The sequence below is a fragment of the Astyanax mexicanus genome, chromosome 14 (assembly GCF_023375975.1).
Source record: "Astyanax mexicanus isolate ESR-SI-001 chromosome 14, AstMex3_surface, whole genome shotgun sequence".
In the NCBI taxonomy this organism is placed as follows: Eukaryota; Metazoa; Chordata; class Actinopteri; order Characiformes; family Acestrorhamphidae; genus Astyanax; species Astyanax mexicanus.
In genome coordinates this window covers 18709861-18731977 of record NC_064421.1, presented here as the reverse complement: position 1 = coordinate 18731977, position 22117 = coordinate 18709861, and the positions used below count along the sequence as shown (strand labels likewise).

At 38.3% G+C, this 22117-nt stretch overlaps 1 protein-coding gene across 2 annotated transcripts; it reads right to left on the bottom strand.

Moving 5' to 3' along the window:
* Window positions 1–378: 378 nt before the first annotated feature.
* fbxo34 (F-box protein 34) lies at window positions 379–16888 on the bottom strand. Of its 2 annotated transcripts, XM_007251910.4 has the most exons (4): window positions 16648–16888; window positions 9251–9466; window positions 8218–8369; window positions 379–3639 (listed from the first exon to the last, which is right to left on the bottom strand). In XM_007251910.4, exons 3-4 carry the CDS (start codon window positions 8307–8309, stop codon window positions 1530–1532), a joined length of 2202 nt encoding a protein of 733 aa, XP_007251972.3. In that variant the 5' UTR covers window positions 8310–8369; window positions 9251–9466; window positions 16648–16888; the 3' UTR covers window positions 379–1529. The 2 variants fall into 2 exon arrangements, with proteins under 2 accessions (XP_007251972.3, XP_007251970.3); XM_007251908.4 differs by lacking the exon at window positions 9251–9466.
* Between the last annotated feature and the right edge of the window lie 5229 nt (window positions 16889–22117).

Sequence of the window (22117 nt, the reverse complement as noted above, 5' to 3'; positions counted from 1 at the left end):
GATTCTGAACTGCCCTCTATTGGATGTATTCCTCAACATATGCAAACAGATATAATTTAAAACTGATGTATTTATTTTAGTACATAACGGGAGTATAAATGAGCCTTTAGGCAATAATCTCCCCCTCAAGGGATGCATATTACTTTATTTGGATCTGTTTTCGAATTTGTATTTGTGCAAAAACATCAGGGTGACAGAAGTGCAGAACAATCTGAAACTGCTCAATTGTATAGAATAATGGTAAAGGTTCGTGCCCAAATACCCATGAAGCCGTGAAAATATTGCATGGATCACCCCACGTTTGCATTAAGCTTCCAGTCTCAGGCATAATGTTTTCAAATTTCCCCATTCATGAATTCTCCATCTTTTATACACAGCACAAATGACAGTTTTTTTATTTTTAGAACTTTTAAGTTACAGTTAACCAAATGTCCACTCCAAGTTATAGATCCTCCCAGAATACACTTTATTGAAGTAAAATGCCTTAAGGCAGAAAACAGCAAGAGTATTACAATAATGCTCTTTAAAATTCTGAAACAAGACTATTTTCTTTCCATTACAATGAATTCTCTCTCTTTTCTGAGGCCATTCAGTTAGCTGTAATGCAGATAATGCTGTTGATCTTTCTCCCCACATTCAGAGGTCTCCTCATGAAAAACACTGCATCATACCAGGGAGATGCCAACACTTAAAGTTTACAGTGGTTTAAGATAAGGAATCACTGTTGAATAAGAGCAAGCATAGTGGGTAAAAAACACACAAACATGAAATGGGTGTTGCACCTGAAAGAGCATTTCAAGATACACTTATGCCATCTATTGTCACCCTATTATGAAGCATGATTCTGTGCTATGTACAATGTAAACAACTGGGCTCAGTACAACTTTTAGACAAGCCAGAGACCAACTACCCCATCATGATCCCAGGAGATATTAGGATTAGGAGATGGACACATTTAAAAACATATATAAGAAGCTTAAAGTCAACATCTCTATTGTAAAAAGCATAGTGAAGCTTCCATATAGAAATGTACTCTGGAATAATTAGGCTTTTACATATTTAATATTTTGAAAACAGTGAATTCAATTGAAATTCCTTTTTCTCCATTTTTTTTGGAAATAAGTTAGTGAAAAGCAGGTTAATGCCTGTTGAGGGTAAAATCAGTGAAAGCAGTACCCTGACAGAATTCAAGAGAACTCCATCATTAAAGGTTAAAGTGCAGACCAACTTTAAGGACCTGAGGAGGGTAGAGAGATGAGTTGGTGGTGGCTTTGCAGAAGAGGACTGGGTGAAAAGATACACCAACCCATCTGGTAAGTTTTAGCAATCTGGTTAAAAGCAGTTTAATTAATAATATATAAAGGAATAAAGGAAAGGGAAAAAAAAGCTCATATAGCTCAAATATGCTCATATGGCAGCGCAGAGGCACAATAAACAAACACTGGTCATCCACACTCAAGTTACATTCACACAGAGACACAGCACTCATTGAAACCACACAGCTTACACACCATCCCTCCTCTGGCACACTACGCATCTTCCTCGGTGTCCCTGCTTTTCTTATAAATTGGCATATTGATACTGTGAAAGGCAGGGACCCAGCGGTTGTCATGAAGTCCCACATTGCAACCAGGTGTATCTTTGTGAGACTCCCTGCAGCACATCCAGTAGCCTGGCCCATAGGGGAGCGCCTGGCAGTAGGGTTTATGGTGCCATCGGCAGAGTGACACGTCACCGCGGCCGTAGCGCTTCTTGCATCGTTTGCAGGGATCGTCTTTATAGCATGGGTCACTCACCCAACGGGAGTCAGCTGGTCGCACTCCGTAACTCTCAATGATAAACTTGAAGTAGTGACAGGTGCATTTTAGGGCAGCTAGACTTTTCGTAGGCAGCAAGCTAAAAATCTTGACAATGATGTGATGTGGCAAGAAGGCCATGTACTGCTGAGGCTCCAGAAGCAGCTGGATTTTGAAGCGGGTCTCCAAGAACTCGTGAGATACCAAGCGACGCAAGGGCAAAGGCACAGGATCCCGACTAATTACACTGACGTCTCCTTCCTCCATTTCCTCCACATTGCAATCAGTTTCAAGTCCATTTGTGTCCTCCTCACTAAGCACCACCTTAGCTGAAAAAGGGCCCAGTGCTTGTTTGAGTGACAGTGCTTCAGCACGTTCACTCTCCCGGCCATTAAAGGAACGTTCTATGTTTTGAGTTATAGGGCTATTCTCAGAAACAGTCCGCAGTTTCTGCTCCTCAAGTGCCTTAGGGGGAGCCTGGGAAAAAAACAGCATGCCTGGAGGAGGCTCCTCGCTGCAGTCATTGGTCTGACAGCTTAAAGACTGCAGGTTCTTCACCTTCTCTTGTTCAACCACATTCTTACCTTCTTGCTGATCTCTGGTACAGTTGACTAAACATGTAGAGCTTGCAGTCAACACAGACAAAGAAGCTTCAGAAGGGCCACACGATTGGTCATCACTAACTGGTCCCTCTGTAGCACTCTCCACCCGCTCATGTTGAGGCAGACTCGGCAATACTGGTGGCAAGGGCACAGAGTACGGTTCGGACCCTGCCAGCAAAACACGGCCAACTCTTCTCCGAAGGCTATTGTTGCGTGAGAGGCTTCCTCCATCTCTAAAGCTCTGTCTGCTTAGGCATTGAGATTCTAACTTGGCAACCATATCCAACACCCGCACAGATTCCTCCTCTTCATGACTTTCTGGCAGCTGTGGGTCTTTGGATACCTGCTCTGCTGGATGAACCAACAATCCCATTTTTGACAGCGTAATTGTGCTGGAGCTTCGTAATGACTGAGGTTTTAAATCCACCTGCTGATCATTAGCTCTCTGCTCCAAGTATGCCACCATTTCACCAACAGAAAGAGTCTTTCCCTCCTCTTCTCCATCAGTTCTCCCAAGTTCCTCAGCTACACCACTGCAAGGATCTGTATTTTCCTTTGGCATCACGGTTGCTGTGCGTATCTCAGGTTTTTGTGCTGGAGATTCCATGTTTCTCTGTCTGTCTGGGTTGCCAGACCTTTTCCTGCGCTTTGCCACAGACCAGTCACCATCCCAGCAACCTTTGTTTTTCATCGATACAATCCTTATATCTGGGCTATTCCCCTCTCTGTCTGGTGCTCTGTCAGTGCCACCTGCACCAACATGGCTACACTTCTCAGCAGTAAAGATTGCGATCTTCTCCTTGGTGTTCCCAGGTTTAATGACAGCCCATATGTCTAGAGCTCCTTCTCCCTCCTCTCCTTGATATATTCTTAGAGAGCAGTCATTCTCCAAGCCAGTTGAGGTTGAGAGCAAAACTAAGGAACTTGTGAATTTAGTGACAGAGGAGGGTGCTTTGCTCTTGTGGGTCCAGGAACTGGAGAAATCCCCACTTGTTCTATGAGGTGGAGTGCTACCATTGTTGGTGGAACAACGGAGGGTGTTGGTAGAGATGACACTGAGGGGACACCGGTTGGCTGTACCGTTGCCAGGCAAGCCAGTGACACCTGATGCTTGGCGAACACCCCACTCAGTTCTGAGTACTCCCCGCTGATCCATGTGATGTATGCCATTTTGCCCTACCTCCTGGTGAAGCTCTTTATTCTGTGGTTTGGGATATGACTTGAGGTGCATGGTGGTAAACCTGCAAGAAAAAGAGAGAAATTTGAGTTTTGAGTCATTCAGATTTTCTCCCTCTGCCACCACTACCACTTTAGTTACAGAATTATCAAAGTAGTGGTAATTTTCCCAGCAAAGTTTTTACCATATTTGGAAATGTGCACTAGGATGAGGTCGAAATCTAAGAATATTGCTTAAACACAAACTAAATAAAATGGAGATGGAAACAAGTTTTTAAAATAAAAAAAATAACATCCGCTGGTAATAACAGTTTTATGATTATAAATTTCCATACACTGCATAGCCCCAAACTCTGTACTAAAACGCTAAAATTCACATAAATGTCCAGTTATACAAAGCAAAATGCAATCTTATCAGTTTACATAGGTGGCTAGTGACTAAAAACAAGTAGCCATACAGATTAACCAATCATGTTTCCTAGCTTTCCAATGGCTGCTTTCGTCATTTTAAAATGCTAAACATATCATCTGAGCTTATCTACAAAAACAAGCTTGACACTTGGACGGTTACGATATTAGGGCTGCAACTACTGCTAATCTAACAATTTTTTTTTTCAATTAGTTGATTAGTCAGTGATTAATTCTATAATACCCTACATTTAAATGTGAAATGTTGTGATATTTCATGAGTAACATGAGTAATCTATTGTGTCTGGCACTTCTGGTGTCCAAACTGAAAGTGAACAGAGTAAGCAGCCCATACCCTTCCTCTACTGTGTTTCTGTCCCCTGCACTTACATAGTTCATGTCAACTAATAACAACTAAGCCCTATTCACAATAACCAATACCAATATACTGTTTCCAGAAATTATTGAGATTTAATTTCATTACACATCAGTGTCATTATTATGATAATAGTAATGTGTAATTACTGTATTATTATTATTATTATTATTATTATTATTATTATTATTGAGAATACTCAGACAACAGATTTCCAATATAGTTAAAACCTAAATACAATTAATGTGTTGACATTCTGACAATACTGAAGTCTGCACAAATACTTTGCACTACTCTCCCAAAACTGTCTGGTGGGTTTGCACTCCCAGATGTGTGACAGAGGTCATATAGAGGTGGCATGGAGTGTGTTTTCAGTTATGGACTAAAACAATATTGTTAGTTGTGCCTTATCGGGAAGGCTTATTGGGGGGCTTTTTAGATGAGTCTTTAACAGGATACACATTCAGTAAACCAAGAATTTAGGTTCACATTTAAGAGGTTTTTAATCCAGTAACACTAGAGCACCGTGCATTTGAACAAGAGAGGAAGTTTCAGGCAGTGTCACACCCAAAACAACAAGAGCTAACTGTTCCCTTTGGCCCTTGAACTGACATAATAGAAGCAGGGCCACTCATGTCCAGACACAGCTGGGGTATTACACAAGCAGTCAGCTGACAAAAGCCCAGCTGCTCCAGCAAGCCTGCAGAACAACCCACAGTAGCCACATGAGTGGGATGCCTGTCAGAGTGCATATAAGGCATTCCTCCACTACAAACCCAATTCTGATTATGGAAACAAGAGAGATAGGGCAGGTTGTTATTATGGAATTTAAATGACAACATTTACACGTTCCTAGTGTAAGGCTGTTGTGATATTGTGAAAGAAGCAAAAATTAGATAAAGGTGTCTAAAGCTGTCCTGTGTTGAAAGTGGCACCTGTGATAGAAAGTGAAAGAGAAGGAAGGGCCTGCATGCTCCCTTGCAAAGCAGCAGCAATGACCAACTTATATTGATGTTTTTGTTGAGCAGCTGTTTCAAACAAAGTGGGAGGCAGATCATGGGTGCCAAGTCAACAATGGCCTGCAACTCCATGGATACAGACACATTTCCTGGCCCAACACCCCCTCTGGTTTCCGGTCGCACACATAATTGTTAGTACAGTGCACACATGGAGGGCAAACACACCAGCAGTACATAAATTCTGAACACACTTAACCTAACACTACAATTAAAATACTGCTTCTAAAAGGTACAGGGATTTTCTCAAATCATTGTATCTCTCCATTAGAGAGAAAACACTAATTGACTTTAGACATAGTAGTATTGGCATCGGTTGAAAAAATACCCTAGCTTGATTACAAAGCTCTCACAGCTTCTTGTGTAATGTTAGCAGCTCAGCATTTTACTCCAGTATTTTTAAGCATTCTTGAAATTCTCTGAGATTAAGGATTAGTGTGAGAAGTACAAAATGTAGTAAGAACAGCAAAGTGCAATCTCTAGTGAGAATGTGAGGCACATATGTCCACACAAGTTTACAAGCAATAAATGTTTGAGAGTGAGCAGAAGATTGTAGGATACTACAACATGTGCACTGTCCACTAGAGGTGGGCGATATGGCCCTAAAATAAGATCACAATATTTCACGGTATTTTTGCGATAACAGTATTTTTGGCGATATAACGAGACAATAAATTAAAATATAAAAACACTACTGCAACAAAATGAAAATGAAATTTTAATATTGCATATGATATGATACGGCATACCCCTAACTGAAATATAAAAAAATAAGAATTTTATCAGATTGTAACAGAAGTTAATGATCCAGAATGTCATGATACTAATTCTACACTCCAAATATCTCCATATATCCAGAACTGAAGTAAAATGAATGATACTGGACAGATATATTCTGTCTCTAGTAAATATATAATGGGAAATGAGAACAGCGCTCATATATATTTCAGAATATAATATCGTTCACGATATTCAAAAAAGTTGGCGATATTATCGCGTAAGATATGATATGAGACACCCCTATTGTCCACTATGATTTATATGCAGCCTAAAACCCACCAGCAGAGCAGCAGCTAACCATGTACAAATCAAAATCCAAAACATTTGGAGCACTGTTTAAAATGTTATCAAAATCACAATGCAATTATTTGATGTTAAAATTCACTGGAAAAGTAGGTGCTACTAAAAACAGGCTGCAGTAGGAGCAATTCCAACTAACTTGCATGACAAGGACTAAAAAGCATTTTAGAAAGTAGAGTCTCCAAGAGAGAGACTACAAAACAGTCAGAAGATGTTCACCATCTGCTAAAAACTGCATCTAACAATTGTGGGACAATTTCAAAAACAAAATTGCAAAGACATACTACCATATAGTGTACATATAATCATCAAAGGATTTCGAGAATATGGAGAAATCCCTGTGCACAATAGTTAATGCAGAGGGTTAATAATGGATGCGGGTTATCTATGGGCCCTCAGGTGTCAAAGCATTAATAATAGACATGATTCTGAACTGAAAATCTCTGCATGCTCTCAGGAACACGTTCAGAAACCAGTGTCAGTGAACACAGTTCACTGTGCAATTCACAAATGTAAATTAAGCTGTATCATGCAAAGAATAAGCCACAAGTTAGCGCAAACCAAAAAAAAAAAAAAAACACAGCCATCTTCTTAGGACATTTTCGGGCAATTGGAATTGGGGTTGTATATCCAAGTGTATCTAAACTTCTATTTAGTATGTTTGTTTTTCTAAAAACATATTAGTCCCAGAGGTTGCCATGTAATAAACTCCTGAGTGAATGTGACATTATGTAGAAATGGTTTACCACACAAACTGAAACAGAAGAAAAGGAACAAAGACGCTGTGGCACTGCTATACTTAACAGTTAAACCAAGACAGGAAAACAAAAGAGCAAAACTGCAGGGTGGGAGTAAAATCACATTGGAGAGAAGTTCTCATATCTGACCCTCAGAGACTTATTTTTACCATTACACAATCTGGCAGAAACATACAACCCCAGCCCTTGCCTCCACTCAACTCAAACTTTCCTTGATACCCTGTACCAAAACAATCCTCTGCTAATGACAAATTTCAAGTGAAAAAGTTGATGAGCATTACGCTTAAAGAAAATAAACACGCAGCAGTGAAAGGCAAAACTGAGGAATGATGTCATTAAATGATTAGGTGAGCTCATGTCCAATTCAGCACTGCTTCAATTAAGTAAAGATGGTTATCCTCCACTTCTTGTAAAACTCCACAGCTTCCCTGTAGGGGGGCTGCCAAGAAACCTGTCCAACTCAGGGGAAAAAGGATGAATGAGGTCACGATTGTGGAGTCTGTTTAATGCCAAATTATGCTGTAACACTGTTCTTCTAAAGCAGAGGCATCTGGGGCTGCACGCGTCACCACATGTGTTTGGTCTATAACTCTAGTCAAGCAGTCTTCACTTTAAAAACAGACATGGCAGGGAGGGGTTATTAGAAGAGGAAAAAGCCAGACTTTACTGCAAAACTGCTAGCATGTTAAAAATGGTTTAAACTATATTTTTTGGATGAATTTTGAACCTTGAATTTAGTTTCCAGTTCTGAATTTTGTATTATTGCCATGTATTGTATCCGGTTATTTACCTCCCATGACTAAACTGTTTCAATAATACTAATAAAAGAAGTGTCTTTTAGGACAGCAACTGCTCAAAGGTTTAGAGCCCAAGAGGGCTATCAGATATGGCTGATATCATGTTTATGCTTAACAAATTCAGTGAACATCTTGTATTACAAAATGACCATGTAGTCAAATTCCTATGCCTAAAACAGTACATGTCTGAACTACAAGAGTTTCTTACCTCCAGACTGTTTGTGGATTGGAGGCACGTTTCCCTGGTTCCCTGTAAGGGGTAGGGCTATAGTAGCTGATAGTTTCACATTTCTGAGGCATTAGGCTCCTCCCTCCAGTGCAGAGTGGTGCCCCTCTCCCGGTCTCAGGCCTTTAGCCACACTGCAACATATTAACAAAAACACAAAAAAAAATCCATTAACACTTCTGAACACAAGTTAACATGCAAGTAATTTGTTTACAGAAAGATTTTAAAATGAGGAAGTATAAGCTTTCATACATGAGCAACACTGGGTATTAAAGTGACATTTAGTTGTGCTAAGCCATGTGTGACTGCCACAGGCCCAGACATTATCATCCATAATTTATTAAGTAGGTCAGTATTGAGAGCCAGTACACACAGGACATACAACTCAGCAGTCAAGAGTTTTATGTAGTTTTAATGAAGGTCTTACGCTGCCTGAACAAGGGTCAATCTGTTCAAGACATGGTGTACTGCCTAAACTGGGAACATGTCATTTATAGCAGTAACCCAAGAGGTTACTTTTTTGTCCTTTGACTATTAAAAAGGGCGTTCCTTTAATGTTGCTTTTAGCCATCTGAACTATGAGCTGCATCTCAGACAAGATCATGTCAATGGGGAAGTACCCAAGGTTAGACTGGTAGTCCTGCAAGATTTTTTTGATGGGGGAAAAAAAACACCAAAATAAACTGCATGAAAAAAAGATAATCAAAACTGTCACATAACTTCAAATGGGCACATGTACATTATGTTTTTTTTGTACAAAATCAGCCAAGACAACTCTATAAGGATGAAGAAAATCTTTGGAACATCAGTCAAGATGGGGCGCTTACCACACATGCAGAATTTTTTACTGAGCTCAATTAAATATTATAAGCATTATCCATAATCTTCCAAAATTGACAAATGCTGAACTAGCAGACTATGATTACACAACAAAAGCACAATAATATTTATAATTTGAACCTGTCACCTTCAAAACATAATATGGGCCATACACGCTGATCAGAGACGTACTCACGTTTCTGTACTACTGTCACTTCCACTGAAGCCATCTCTGTTTCAGCACCAGAGCACTGCTGCAGGTCACACAACACGTGAACACAGTAATATGTATACACTGTTCATTACAGCACAGCACATGGGTTAAACTGTCCGACACCTCCAGAGCTTCACCCAAGTTTCAGTGATTGGCCAGAACAGTTGGGGGCGGCTCTGTGCACAGGCATGCATGTGCCTGCAAGGAGAAATAAAGGAGGTCTGAGGAGCCAATGGCTATTCAATGTCCCCCACATGTCTATATAAGGCAACAATAATCAATACTTTTACAATCCGACTGACGAGAGGGACAGAACCCAGATTACGTGATGCTGGTGCAGGGGCTTGCACATCCAAGAATATGCACTTTGTAATAAGCAAACAAGCAGACAGCAAACAGTCACATTGAAAAGTGGTCAGAGAGAGTTCCTTTGAGACTGTGCATTCCTGAGAACATTGCATATCACACTTCCCCTACCTGAACTTTCCAAAAACAATGGAACTCATTCAAGAGGTGTGGCTACCTAGCTTACACAATGCCATTTTTAACACATCCTAGAGCTGCTCCAAAAACAACCACCACAACAGCCTCTTACAAGAAAACACAAACATGTAATAGCTACTGTTACAGTGCAGAAAAAAATAACAGCCACATTAACTGTATTAGTGTCATTTACACGAGAAACCACTATAAGTATCTTTAACATGCAACGCAGAAGGCATCATTCTGTTCTCTTTTCTGGAGTTCAGTGGTTTACATCTCTACTAAAAAACTATGTTTTCAGATATTTTTAACAAACTGTCAAAGCAGACCTGATACTAAAACTGAACATTCTTGTTCCCTGCGCTGTGGTCTTGCTGTTTCAACACACTTGGCAAACACTCTGGACCTGTTTTCTTCATTCAGGGCCGTGCTCATTCAAAGCATCTAGGGGCTTTTTAAACGTAGTTATGGAGCTGTTGCGCAATAACTTGTAAAAATGTGTTTCCCTCTTGTGTGTTCTTTGGTTACAAGTAGGCTTGTGAATAGTTTTGCTTCATGAGGTTGCTCTTTATTCTGAATAATCATAATACTTTCCACAGTGTGTTTGATGCTGGTAAGGTTAGTTCAGAACCAGGGATGTCCTTGATCCAATCAGGTGATCAGAATCAGGTAGAAAAAGATCTGGATCACTAATTTATCAAAATGTAACGTTGCTACTCCCCATAGACACTGCTACACAGAATTGTGGTTGTGTGACATTTTTTAGTTTGTTTATTTAAGAAATTATGCATATTTAAATGGAAATAATTTATATGGTTATTTAGTATTTGTTTATTTTGTGATAAGTGCATGTTTTTAAATGTTTTAGACATAGTTAAAAAATAATTAATAAAAAAAACATTGTTTTTTTTTGCTGCCGTGCCAAAGTATCAGATCGAGACTCTGTATGGGCAGACATTCAAAATCAAATGATCAAAATGTGCATCTCCATTCAGAACACATCTATTCAGTCAAAAATCATTAGGTATTAATGCTATGGGAAAGTTGGATGTATGGAATATTTGTTCAGAGATTTCATTCTCATTCTTAACAGAGTTTAAAATAGGTCTGTACAATATTGAGCTAAAAATAGACATTGCTATTTTTCCCTGAAATATATATTGCAATATCTTTAAAAAAAAGTATGTATGTTAAATAATCCTATTATTGGGTGTACAGTGTCGCATGCAATAACAAATGGATCAGGCTGCAACTTATTTTTTCAGAATTCATCTACCACTGGCAGATTATTTTTGCCCAATATGTTTTTTTTGTGTTTATATATATATATATATAAACACAAAAAAAACATATTGGGCAAAAATAATCTGCCAGTGGTAGATGAATTCTGAAAAAATAAGTTGCAGCCTGATCCATTTGATATTGCATGCGACACTGTACACCCAATAATATGATTATTTAACATGCACACACTGTAATGGCAATGCTGAAACAATATATTGGGCATCAACCAATTAAAAAGACCAGACTTTATGAAGCAGATGGTTTAACAGACCAAATTCCAGATGCCTAATTGACTACCTTCTTGAAGATCAATTGCAGACCAATAAAACCAATCACAGAAGGCTTAGCAATCTATCACCAAGTCAGTGATTGCATTGTTCTTTGACCATTGGCCAGAAGGAGCTAGTTTCCAATAGAGCAGGCTATTTATCTACAGCAGAATTATAGAATAAGATTTTGTTATCCACAAACGCTAAGGTTCTGAATTTCACAACCACTCGAACTTCACACAGGCTTCGTAAAAGCAGCTTGAGTGCCTGTCGGTTTGATGCTTTTGAAGATGTGTTCACATTCTCCAAAGCAAAGCTTTTGCTTTAACACCAACCCAGAAATAGTACGGTACAACCAGGTCAACATGCACTTTAAGTGAAAGTGGCTGCTGGACTACTAAAGATACCATGGAACAGGAGGAAAGACCAAGCCACACTATTTTCCTAAATGGAACAGGAACTATAGCCTGGTGGTTTTCGCTAGGTTTCAGATGGCAAATATTAAAACAGCAGAAGTCTAAAAACGCCACAACAGCTTAGTATAAATGTCTAAAAGTTAGCAGGCTTGTTAAGTCAATGACAGTGATCAAATTCACACTACATGTACTTGATTGACTTATTTTGAAGCACAATTGTTTTAGAAATTGCAGGCTTGCTGCAAGTGTGACACAAAGGCTGATGTAAGCATTAGCTCATAGCTTCCATTTACACAGCAGGAGCTAGAGAGGTAGATGCTCAGAACTTAATAGTTTTATAAGGCTTTGGGTCACATATCTACAGTCATAACATCTAATGTGTGTTCTGAATCTGACCAAAACGGTTAAAACCACATATAGGTTTATGACAAATGTGAGGTAAGGTAATAGGTTTTGGATCAAGGAATATAGGTCTTGAGTAGAGAAATGGGAAATCCATGTAAGACTAGCCTGAAAAGTCAAGACAAACAAACCTCCCAGCAATCACTTAACTCGCCAGTGCATTTTGTACTATTAAACATGAACGATATTAACACTGGTTATGTCTAAACCCTAAAAAAAAAAAAAAAAAATCAACCCCTCTTGAGGGAAACTTGTGTTGTTGTGATTGAACCTATGGCTCAGTTTCAAAAGGGGTTGAAGAGTATCTGCTAATGGAAACATCAGAGTCTTACTGGAATGCATTGTAAGAGATCAGAACACACCCTGGAACAAAGTGCACGTGGATGTGAGCTTATGTGCATTTGCTCACAAAATCCACACTGGAGTGCAAGCAACTACCATACAAACTAAAATCTGTGTAAAAACATTTCCTGGTGGAAGAGTGTATTTGTGTATACAGAATACATTATTCATCATGGAAACATGGGTTTTACATTTCAGTCAGTCCAAATGTTAGAACTTAATGCCAAGTGAAGCACATATACCATTGTTAGTCACAACTACAACACCCTGTACATAACCTACAAAAAGGGGGAGGAACTGATTATGCTCTTTAACCAAGTGTATTATCATGACTAATCACATCACAAACTGCAGTTAAGTACATATGATTAAGATTAGACAAATTCAGGATTGTATGAATAACCATTGTATCAACAGTGTTGTAAAAATCATCTAGTTTAAAGCGTTACAAAGATAAAATTGACTGAAGTATCTAAAATTATTGAAATGTAACCTCACTTATACGGCAACATCCATGCTAGGTTGGCACAAAAACAAATGACAGCAGACTTATAAAAGACAAGTAAGCAAAGCAGTCCTTCACAAGAGCAGCCAAACTCTTCTTATCTCCAAGACAAAGCTTGTTCAAACCTGCTGCACAAAACTCACTGCAACCACATGAACGTCTTTCAAATAGCTCTCAGAGGCCTGTGTGGTGGGGTAAAATACACCACCCTAAACACACCCCTCTAGCTGCTACATGACTCCAGGCAAAGTGGGCAAACAGGTTTTCCAAGACCATGGAGGCAGTCCAGTTGTCAGACGCCCCTTACAAGAACCAGAGGGATGACTGCAGTGAAACAGGTGGTCAGGCTGGCAGTTGCCAGACCTTCAAAGGCATTCATTTCTCCTATGCGAGCACATATTCTCACAGGCTGATGAGAGGAAAAGAGAAGCACTGTCAATGAGGTGCCACAGTTTCGCAGGTCTGAACATGAGTTTGTTAATGGAGGTAATGACTGAAGAATAGGGAAAGCTTGGAAATGCTTCTAAGGCTACAAGTAAACCAAGAGCTTGTATAAAAACCCATATTACCCGCGCCGAGATTACATTATACATTTTATCAATATGCTTCAAATGACAGCAGCACCAAATCCTTATTTAATACAATTACACAATGGTTCAGCATTTGAACAAAACAACAATAGGCCTATGATTTGTGAATATATATATTTATATTTATACACAAGTGTAAATTCCAATAAACATACGACTAGACCACCCGGATTAGCATTAAATAGAACAGTTACAAAACCAATAAAACACTACTTATTATTTATAAAAATCTACAAGATCAAACCTGGCCTACAAAATTATCAAATTCACCCATATAACTTAAATTAAATAAAGTCTAATTTAATTTTTATAATTAGGTTAACATTACCTGAGAGATTCACCAAAAACAGGTCAAGCACAAGGCGACCAAAATATCCCTAAAGCACAATATGCTGGCCTACATTAAACTTCAAGTGCTTAATATAGGCCAGCCATATCATGGAGGAAGTATACAGTTGTCCACACTGGAGCATATAATTTTCCAACGCCATATGACAGCAAGGTTGAGTTTGAAATTGACCAGACGGAGACAAAAGCCACTCTTTTTTTCTACTAGTCTACAATTACAGCAACTGAATGGCTCCAAAATGTTCATCCCACTTCCCCCATTACACAAAAACAAGCCCTTTGGATCTCTCCACTGTTGCTAACTGCTGACCTGTTAATCACAAACCAGGCGTGAGTTCAAAGTTTGGCTAAAAGCCTGTCTGAAAGCCCGGCGGTCACACTGCCTGTGCAGTAAGGCTTAACTCACTACAATTAGTTGGCAATTCAACCTTAACTCCTTCATCAGCCTGAAGGAAGATATATTTAGAGCAGGAAATGGCTAAATTTGGTCCATGAGGAGTTTCATTTGGCCTTCCAGAGAGTTACCTGAACATCACCAACTCACAATAAGATTAAAAAAAGTTAGAATGCATGTAAGTAAATTATTTTTGATTAAACATTTTATTTGTATTTTAGAAAGTTTTACGAGGAAAATATTGTGTAATGATAAAATTTCAAGCATAACTCTGGCCTGTATTTGTCTACTATAGTATTTTTAGCTCCTGGCCCACCATGAACGCTGCACTTTGGCCCCTAAGACGAGGGACAGGGATGTCAAAGTAGCTCAGTTGGTTAGTGCTCAGTGTTATTAATGCCAAGTGATGTGGGTTCTACTTCTATACAGGCCAGAAATTGTTACCTATAAAACATAAGACATCTTGTTATATGTTAATAATTATTTGGTGTTAGTTCCAGTTACGGCAGTAACTAGAATTGCTATGTAAAAACATTAACAAATGCAACGCCAATCTGTGAGGAGGAACACCTTGATAGAGCTATCATAGATCTAAGAAGGTTTGGAAATAATTAAAATAACATGAAAACACCAGCTTTTAGATTACTGGATGAATTCCTCTTAGGATCTCAAAAGCATCCTTCTTTTAAATTGTACTGTGAAGACCAAACTATGAAACAAGATGCAGAATGTGACAAGTGAGTGCGTTTTTAAATATACATTGTCAAATATAAGAGAAGAGTGACTTGAGATTTTAAAAGTAAGAACGCTCATAAAAACATCAGAACAGCTCAGTTAATAATAATAATGTTATTCTGCTTCTTAATTTCTCTTGTTTGCCATTAGAGTAAACACGAGTGAATGTGACAACACTGAATGACATGTATATCTTGACAGAGCAATTTTAGAGCTAAAATGTTTTGGATTTAATATTAAAATAAACATGGAAACAAATGCTTTTGAATTACTGAAGGTCTCCCTATAATGAGCTCAAAGGTATCTTACATTAAATGTGTACTGTGAAGTGTGACTAAACCTAGAAGGACGACTTTAGATTCTTAAAAAAGGGACTTGTAAAATTACTTGTTTTTGGTAAAACAAGAACTGTACGTAGGAATTAATTATTTTTCTTTGTACCGCTTTCCAACTTCAATAATGTTTATGAAAACATCAGAGTAGCTCAGGTACTTAATTATACACAATCATGTTATTCTGCTGCTTAATGTCCCCTGTTTGCCTTGAGAGTAAACTTGTGAAACGTGTGAATGTAGTAATACTGAATGACGTGTATACCTGACGTCTTAACTAGATGGGCAATGCTAGCTATCTCGTCCATTATTAGCTAGTAAGCAGGTAGACACTTAAGAGCTGTTTACAAGGAGGTGATAAAATCATGATTGAACCTCTTAGTTCCTATTTCAATTTAATTTTGTTAAAAGCAACGTAGCCTAGAAGAATCAAACGAGTTCAAGATCTGAAAAAGGAAACTCCCAAAGAGATAAACTAAAATTAAGCTGGTTTAAACTACTGACTGCAGAACTGGATGGTCGGTTTGGTGTGAACCATCTTATTTAGGCCATGCAATGAAACCTGGGCTAAATAAACAAGAAAAATGAAGCTGATATTGTGGTAAACAATAACAAATCAACGTCGACATGTTAACGCATAAAAAACAAGGCTGACAGGGCTCTGTGCCAGCAGATAACATTAGCGTTATCTATCTAGGGTTACCTAAAATAACAAGCGTTTAGATCGATGGGTAAAAACGCAGAACTAGCACGAAGCCGCGCAGAATAAATAGCTGGTAATAAAGCTGGTAGTTAAGTTAGTTGTGGTAGGTTAGCTAACTTACCTAGCGACGTCAGTTACAGAGTTCGTGGGTATTTAAAGCTAAAGAGGCGTCAGTAAGTTACAAAAACAATCCGCCAAAGTGATAAAAAGCGCTGTACACACACCGCAGCACCTCCACCCACTCACAGCCAGCTAACAATCTCCCTGACTGCCAAAAACACCCTGAAAATGACTGCTTAGCCTGACTTACCCTGAGACCTAGTAACTAATTACACACGATAAGGCGATGTTTAGCTCACCGAGCTAGCTTAGCTTAGCTAACATAACAACGTCCGCTAGCAGCTGCGAACACGCAGAGGTAAATACACATATCTAAATTAGCAAGTTTAAACCTTTATTTAGACATTTACTGTCTAATAATGGTGCCTTATTCAGCTGGTTGGACGCAGCGGTGTTGGCTACAGCTAGTGTCTGGTGCTAATCCGACAGCAGGGCTGGAGACCGACTGAAGCTGACCTGGGCAGAAGTCGGAAGCAGACGGTGCGATTCGCTCCGCTGGAATGTTCCCTTCACACCGCCGCCGTTAATCTTCACCATCCAGGCGGATTCACGGTCTCAAACACTGCCCTCCATGCGGCAAACCGTGACCTGAAACGTGCGCTGCTTGACCGTTAACCCGAGTAAAGTCTCATAGTTGAGGCTCCGACCCGCCTCTGTGCTCCTTCACCGTCCTGCGCTGCAGGCGAGGCACAGCCTCATATAAGCGCGCGGCGTCGTGACGTACACACGCCAGCCAGAGCCAGCGCGCACGAGCACCCGGTCCCGACTCAATGCAGTGGACTGTGAGTGAGTGAGTATGAGTGATCTGAGGGTCCTCAAACTCTAATATTTATTATATATTTTAATGACCCTTCATTAGACAACAAGGACAAATTTAGGTAAATGTTATATACACAAAAGATACCTTTATTCCAAACATTTGTTATTTAGACTTAAAAAATGATAGTCGCATAGATATTTTGAAGCAATATTATATGAATCCTTTTTCTAATAACGTTATATGAATGTTTGTTTTTTGTTTGTGTTATTGCCTTTGTATTTTTGTACTGATGGTTGTTTGAACTTTGTTTGTGACCTAATTTTATGTTTTCTTCTGTGCTTTGGATTTAATGTTGTGCAAAAAAAGAAGGGGGGGGGGGTGCTATGGTTTCTCTCTACTAGACTAACTAACTGAGTAAAAATATCTTACTTAATACAAAGAGTGCAAAAAATTATACAATAAAAAAATATACACTACAAATATACACATCACTGTACACCATAAATTAAATATACACTGCCTGGCCAAAAAAAAAAAAGGTCACACACACTAATATTTTATTGGACTGCCTTTAGCTTTGATTGTGGTTTCGATAAGCTTCTGCACTGTAACAAAATTTATTTTACTCCAATGTTGCATTTTTTTTTACCAAGATCTTGCATTGATGATGGTAGATTCTGACTGCTGCACAAAGTCTTCTCCAAAGATTCTCAATGTGGTTAAGGTCTGTGGTGAACAATCCATGTGTAAAAAAAATGATGATCTCATGCTCCCTGAACCACACTTTTACAATTCCAGCCCAATAATACTGGCATTGTCATCTTGGAATATGCCCGTGCCATCAGGGAAGAAAAAAATCCACAGATGGAATAACTTGGTTTATATTGAGTATATTCAGGTAGTCAGCTGACCTCATTCTTGTTGCTCAATCAAATAGATAAAAAGAAGTGCAATAAAAGGAATTGCAGAATTGCAAAGGAGATCAGATGAGAGGTAAACTACTTTTTAATTATAATTTTTTAATATTTAAATACACAATATAATTTAGTAATGTTGCCTTTTTGCTGTTTTATTTGTTAATGATAAATAGTCTTAATTAATTTTAGTTGACTAATTTAGCATTATATGTTGTCAACTAATGTCTGACAAAGATGTCAAAGATGTCTGACACTGCAGTGGAAAAAAAAAGTGTGTGTGTGTGTGTGAGGAAGGGAGAGAGAGAAAGAGAGATGTAAAAGTAATAAAATAGTTTTTAATACATATGTTGAAGTAGTATGCATATTAACTCGTAAAATGCCTGGAATGTGTCATCAGAAAATAAGAAAATATTCAAAGTTTAAGCTCTAGCATCTCTTGACAGCAGTGCTTTATGCCAGTGTGCTCTTCTTTCAATTGACCATTATGTAGCGAAACCTGTTTGTGTTTAAGTCTCTGTTTCAGCCCAGTAAGTATTTGAGCTAGGTAAAGTGATCCAGACTAGTGCTGCTATTGCCGTCATGCTACAATGTACTAACGTGAACTGCAATCAGTCACAGCGGAGGAGCAAGAAACCAAAAATTTGACTCCATATTGTTTCAGTTTAGCAACAAATTTGAGACTAGATATGTTTTACTGTATTCATAATTTTTTCCTCTGATATCAGGAAATTAGCATATCTGCTGATGTCAACCCAATATCGCTAACCCTATGCACATCAATAATCAGTTATACTGCAAGGTCTACAGCCATCAAAAGCATAGAGCTGTATCATTGAGCAACATGCTTTTTTTCATGGCCACTGTGACCATCTGTTCTGCACTGGGCTCCCCTGTTGATGGCCACAATGATAAACAGTTGTCTATTTCCTCATGCTTGGGCACTATACCATAACCTGTGGTCCATCATCTGAGCGGTATTAATCAGCTCAGTGTGCTCCAATTCTATGTAGTTTAAAATACCGAATTTATGATTTCAGGAGGGGCAGTTACAGGAACTTGAGTGAAAAGCGTCATATGGACATACCTGTCAAGTCTCCCGTTTTGGCCGGGAAACTACCGTATTTTACTCCTCTTTCCCGCCGTCCTCCCGTATTAGTATTTTCCCGTAAATTTCCCGTATTTTATTAAAATAAAAAAATATATATTATTGAGGATACAGGGCACTGACCGCTCTGTGTCTCTTAACCAATCGTGGAGCCGGTTCAAGGAGAAAGTCCCGCCTTTCAGGAGAAACAGCCAATCAGCTTGCAAGGAGGGTCAGTGTGGGGAAGCCCCGCCCTCCTCGCTGTGAGTTCAGGCAGCTAGTTGGAGCTGCTGATGTTAAAACATACATGCAGCGATTTTTCTAAAAGAAAGGTAACGGTAGTCTAATCATGGAAACTGTGATGAGATTTTTCTGATAGCTGCTTAAAAATACTCCGAAATAAAACACACAGATTAAACCTTTTAAAATAAAAAAAAATTACAGCTTGTGACTCAGTTTAACTAGAAATGTGGAGAGGACCGACATTAACTGAACTGATCAGGGGTGGAGTGATCAAAAGGAAGAAGTATTAATTAAAAATTATTGTGTAGGCCCCTTAGGACTAATTTTTACTGATGGAATATATCTGGTCCATGTCCTTTTAGTAAAAGCTCATAATACCATTTTTAGGTCACCAACAGTCATTTTGCAGAATTTGTGCACTCTTTGTTCAATTTTAAATCCATTAAATAAATAAAAAATATATCATATAAAAGAGTGCATTTATTACAAAAAAGACATGAAATCTTAAATAAAAAAAAAGATATAGAAAAGGGTTTTTAATTTGGCTGTATTAAAAGAATGACATATGTAGGAATGTCCACAACATGTTCAGATTCTGATAATCTAATTGTAGTGTGTAAGTGGTTCACATGTGGTTATTTTAGATTTTTTGTAAACCTGTTTTAAAATGTAAGAGATACTGAACCTTCGTTGGGCTGGTGGGACGGCTTTAAGCGGACAGAGGAAAATATCCCTTATTTTTAAATCTAAAACTTGACAGGTATGCATATGGATTTACATTGCACAATAACATGTAGAGGTCAGTATTGAATCATAGAATCCCACCTAGTTTAGCTTAAGGGTAAGTGTATAACACGCAAGATAAAATTGCTGTTGTCATAAGTGCTGTTTTTGTTATTTGAATCAAGTAACACCGCTGTGGTACCTGATTCCTTTAGACCTACTCTACAAAGCTAATTTGAGAGAACTGCAGTGATGCACTTCAATGTCAGTTCAAATTTACTAAAGCCATATTTGTTCCCTATTAAACATAATGTTTATCTCCAACACTGATCCATACTGTTTCAAACAGCAGACAGCGAATGTTGGGAAAGATGTCACACCTGAGTTAACAGCTTACAAATTAAACATTCCTCTATTTCAAAATATTTCCATAAAAAGGTTAGCTAAAGACTATGCAGTTTACTCCAATTAGCCTGGCAATCATTTACTAGTGTTTTTTCTGAAATATGTATACTTGGCAGATTAGCATTTGTTAGCCTTACTAGTTGATAACAATGCATTATGCAGTATTTTAAACATCCATGAAAACATGTCCAATAATAGATTGCAGCAACATGATTCACTGCAGTAAGTAACTGTAAAAATATAGTGTTTACAGTGTATTAAAGCTTTAAAGAACAGCTTGGTTATCATGCGCTGACTAGATAGAAAGTATTCTTGCTTGGCATGAAGTACTTTAATATACTTTGTCAGAGTATATTATTTAAAAAAAAACTCTTCACTTGGGTTAGCACCAGTGAAAACCCCAGCTGCTTACAGACCATGAGAACCCGATTTTTGGTAGCCAGTAGGTAGTAAATCATATCCAGTAAAATTAATTGATCACAGTACAGTGATGCCAATGATTATTTTATATACTTTTCCATATTCAAATAAAAATATCAGAATAAATGCCATTATCATGTATTATTAATGGGGAAATGTATAAAGTAAATAAGTCAAGCATATAAACATCTAAAGTAGCCAGTTATTCAAGGAAGTTCCTGGCTCTAAATGAAGGGAGTGAGAATTAGACCTACTTGTTTAAACAAAAATAGCACCTGGTCTTGATTATACACTGACTTTGTTTGTTTCCACATTCTTGTGCAGGTAGGCACTGTGAAAGTTTAGTGAAAGGCTCAGGGCAGGCGAAATAGCAGGTGAAAAATGTTCACATCCGTTCTTGAAATCCAGCAAGAAAGCTGGTAAATCCCTCGAACAGTCTCAGGCTTTCAAAGCACTGAAAAAATATTACCAGTAAATAATTCAGTTAAGCTGTATTGTATTTCAGGTAGAGCTCTCTCACCCACTGTTTCCATGATTAAAAATGTAACACTGACCTGACTTCGGACTTCTGCGGCAGCTTGGTCTTTAATAGGCCAATGGTTGGCATTAGGTGGGTGTGTTTGATCGGATCACGAGGATTAAACTCTTAGAGTAGGATCTGTTTCTCTTTTGTTTACAGTGGGAATCAAACTAGGGACATATATTTTAATACAATATTGCTATACATTAGAAGTCCACTCATCCACAGGGTGATGGCCAGTGGCTAACTGCAAATGCAGAAAGTTTTCTTACTAAAATCATCAGTCAGTGGGAGTTGTGTTTGTCATACTTGCACTTTAATTAACCTTGCTTTCACAAATGTATAAAGAATTGCTAAAATGCTTGGTTGCTTTTGTCTGCAGTTTTGACCATTTATTCTCAAAAAGACTCAAACCATGTGTCGCTGTATTTATATGCAGTGTAAAAAAGTAAGCTGTACATCAGCTCATGAATAATCATTATTTCACCATACTGCTAACTCAGCTAGCATATAGCCAGCATATTTGGCAAGCCTTCTTGGGAGGGGGATTTGGACAAAACTGACTTAAATAAACATGTAATGTCCTTAATAAATACACTGTTCTAAACAAATTATTTATTTTTATAACCATATATTTCACAAATCTAGGCTACATATATAATACCTACAGCGAAGATCAAGAAAACATTTAATCTATATTATTTAATGGATTTTTGGCTTGTAGCTTTCTCACAAATGGTATTAGGTTTGCCACAATAAACATTAAGGTCTGAATTCTGAAAGAAAGTCAAGATTATGTTTTTAGAAGGGAATCTTACTGATGCTTCCAACCTAAAACACAATTTCAGTGCTGC